This window comes from Egretta garzetta, unplaced genomic scaffold (genome assembly GCF_000687185.1).
Source record: "Egretta garzetta isolate BGI_Z169 unplaced genomic scaffold, ASM68718v1 scaffold571, whole genome shotgun sequence".
In the NCBI taxonomy this organism is placed as follows: domain Eukaryota; kingdom Metazoa; phylum Chordata; class Aves; order Pelecaniformes; family Ardeidae; genus Egretta; species Egretta garzetta.
In genome coordinates, this window is record NW_009258622.1 from 102308 (window position 1) to 103149 (window position 842).

The following is an 842-nucleotide window of genomic DNA, read 5'->3' on the forward strand; positions in this document are numbered from 1 at the left end:
GGCCTACCCCGCCCACCAGCCCCCCCCCCCAGCAGCCGATTCAGGCCCCCAGGAATCCCTGAGCAGCTGGGGAGGGGAAAACACCAAACAGGAGAGATCTTTGCTATGGGGAGAGGGAAATTCAGGCTGCCAGGCAGCTCCGCTGACCGTGCCCATCGTCCCCGAGGATGGAGGGGCCATAAGGAAGGGGTCCCGCGGTGCCACGCATGGCACAAAACCACGACAGGGGAAAAAAGGCAGGGGAAAAAAGGCAAAAAGCCCTGCCCGTGGGGGCAGGAGGGAGGGCCGGTCTGGTGCCCCGTGGAGCATCCCTCAGCCCTGGCTCTGGGCTTTGTTTCCAGCCCCGGATCCCATCTGGCACCCGCTGTGAGGGATTTACATGAAAGGCCCCGGAGAGGGGAGGGGAGCGCGGGCAGACAGAGCCACGGGGAAGCGGCTGAAAGCCACTTGAATTGGCCACTGTGGGCTGGTGCCGGAGCCTCACCGGATCCCCGCACGGGGTCTGTGCTGGGGGCAGGCAGAGCTCAGCAGCTCCGGGGACGCACGGCCAGCCCGTCGTCCCCCCCTCACGCGGGGTGCTGCCCCCAACTCCAGTTCTACAAAACCTTCCCGCTTTTTCCTTAATTTAAAACCCCCACCCAGCACAAGGTCCCCAGGAGGGGAGAGGGAGGCAGGCGGAGGGGTCACCCTGCGGAGAGAGGGGTGCCAGGGGTGCCCGCAGCCTCGCGCAGCGCACTTACATCACGGCAATTAGCGCGATCAGTGGGTGCCAGGCGGTTGTCAGGGCCCGGCCGATGGTTGCGGTCCCCATGCTACTGCTGGGAACGCGCCACCACCACCCC

General features: G+C 66.0%; 1 protein-coding gene across 1 annotated transcript in view; it reads right to left on the reverse strand.

The window, feature by feature from the left end:
- LOC118453311 overlaps window positions 1–811 on the reverse strand; it is a 24970-nt gene extending 24159 nt beyond the window's left edge. Inside the window, exon 1 of the mRNA XM_035903668.1 lies at window positions 741–811. Within this exon, the coding sequence (XP_035759561.1) occupies window positions 741–811 (71 nt within the window). The remainder of the gene's footprint in view (window positions 1–740) is intronic.
- Between the last annotated feature and the right edge of the window lie 31 nt (window positions 812–842).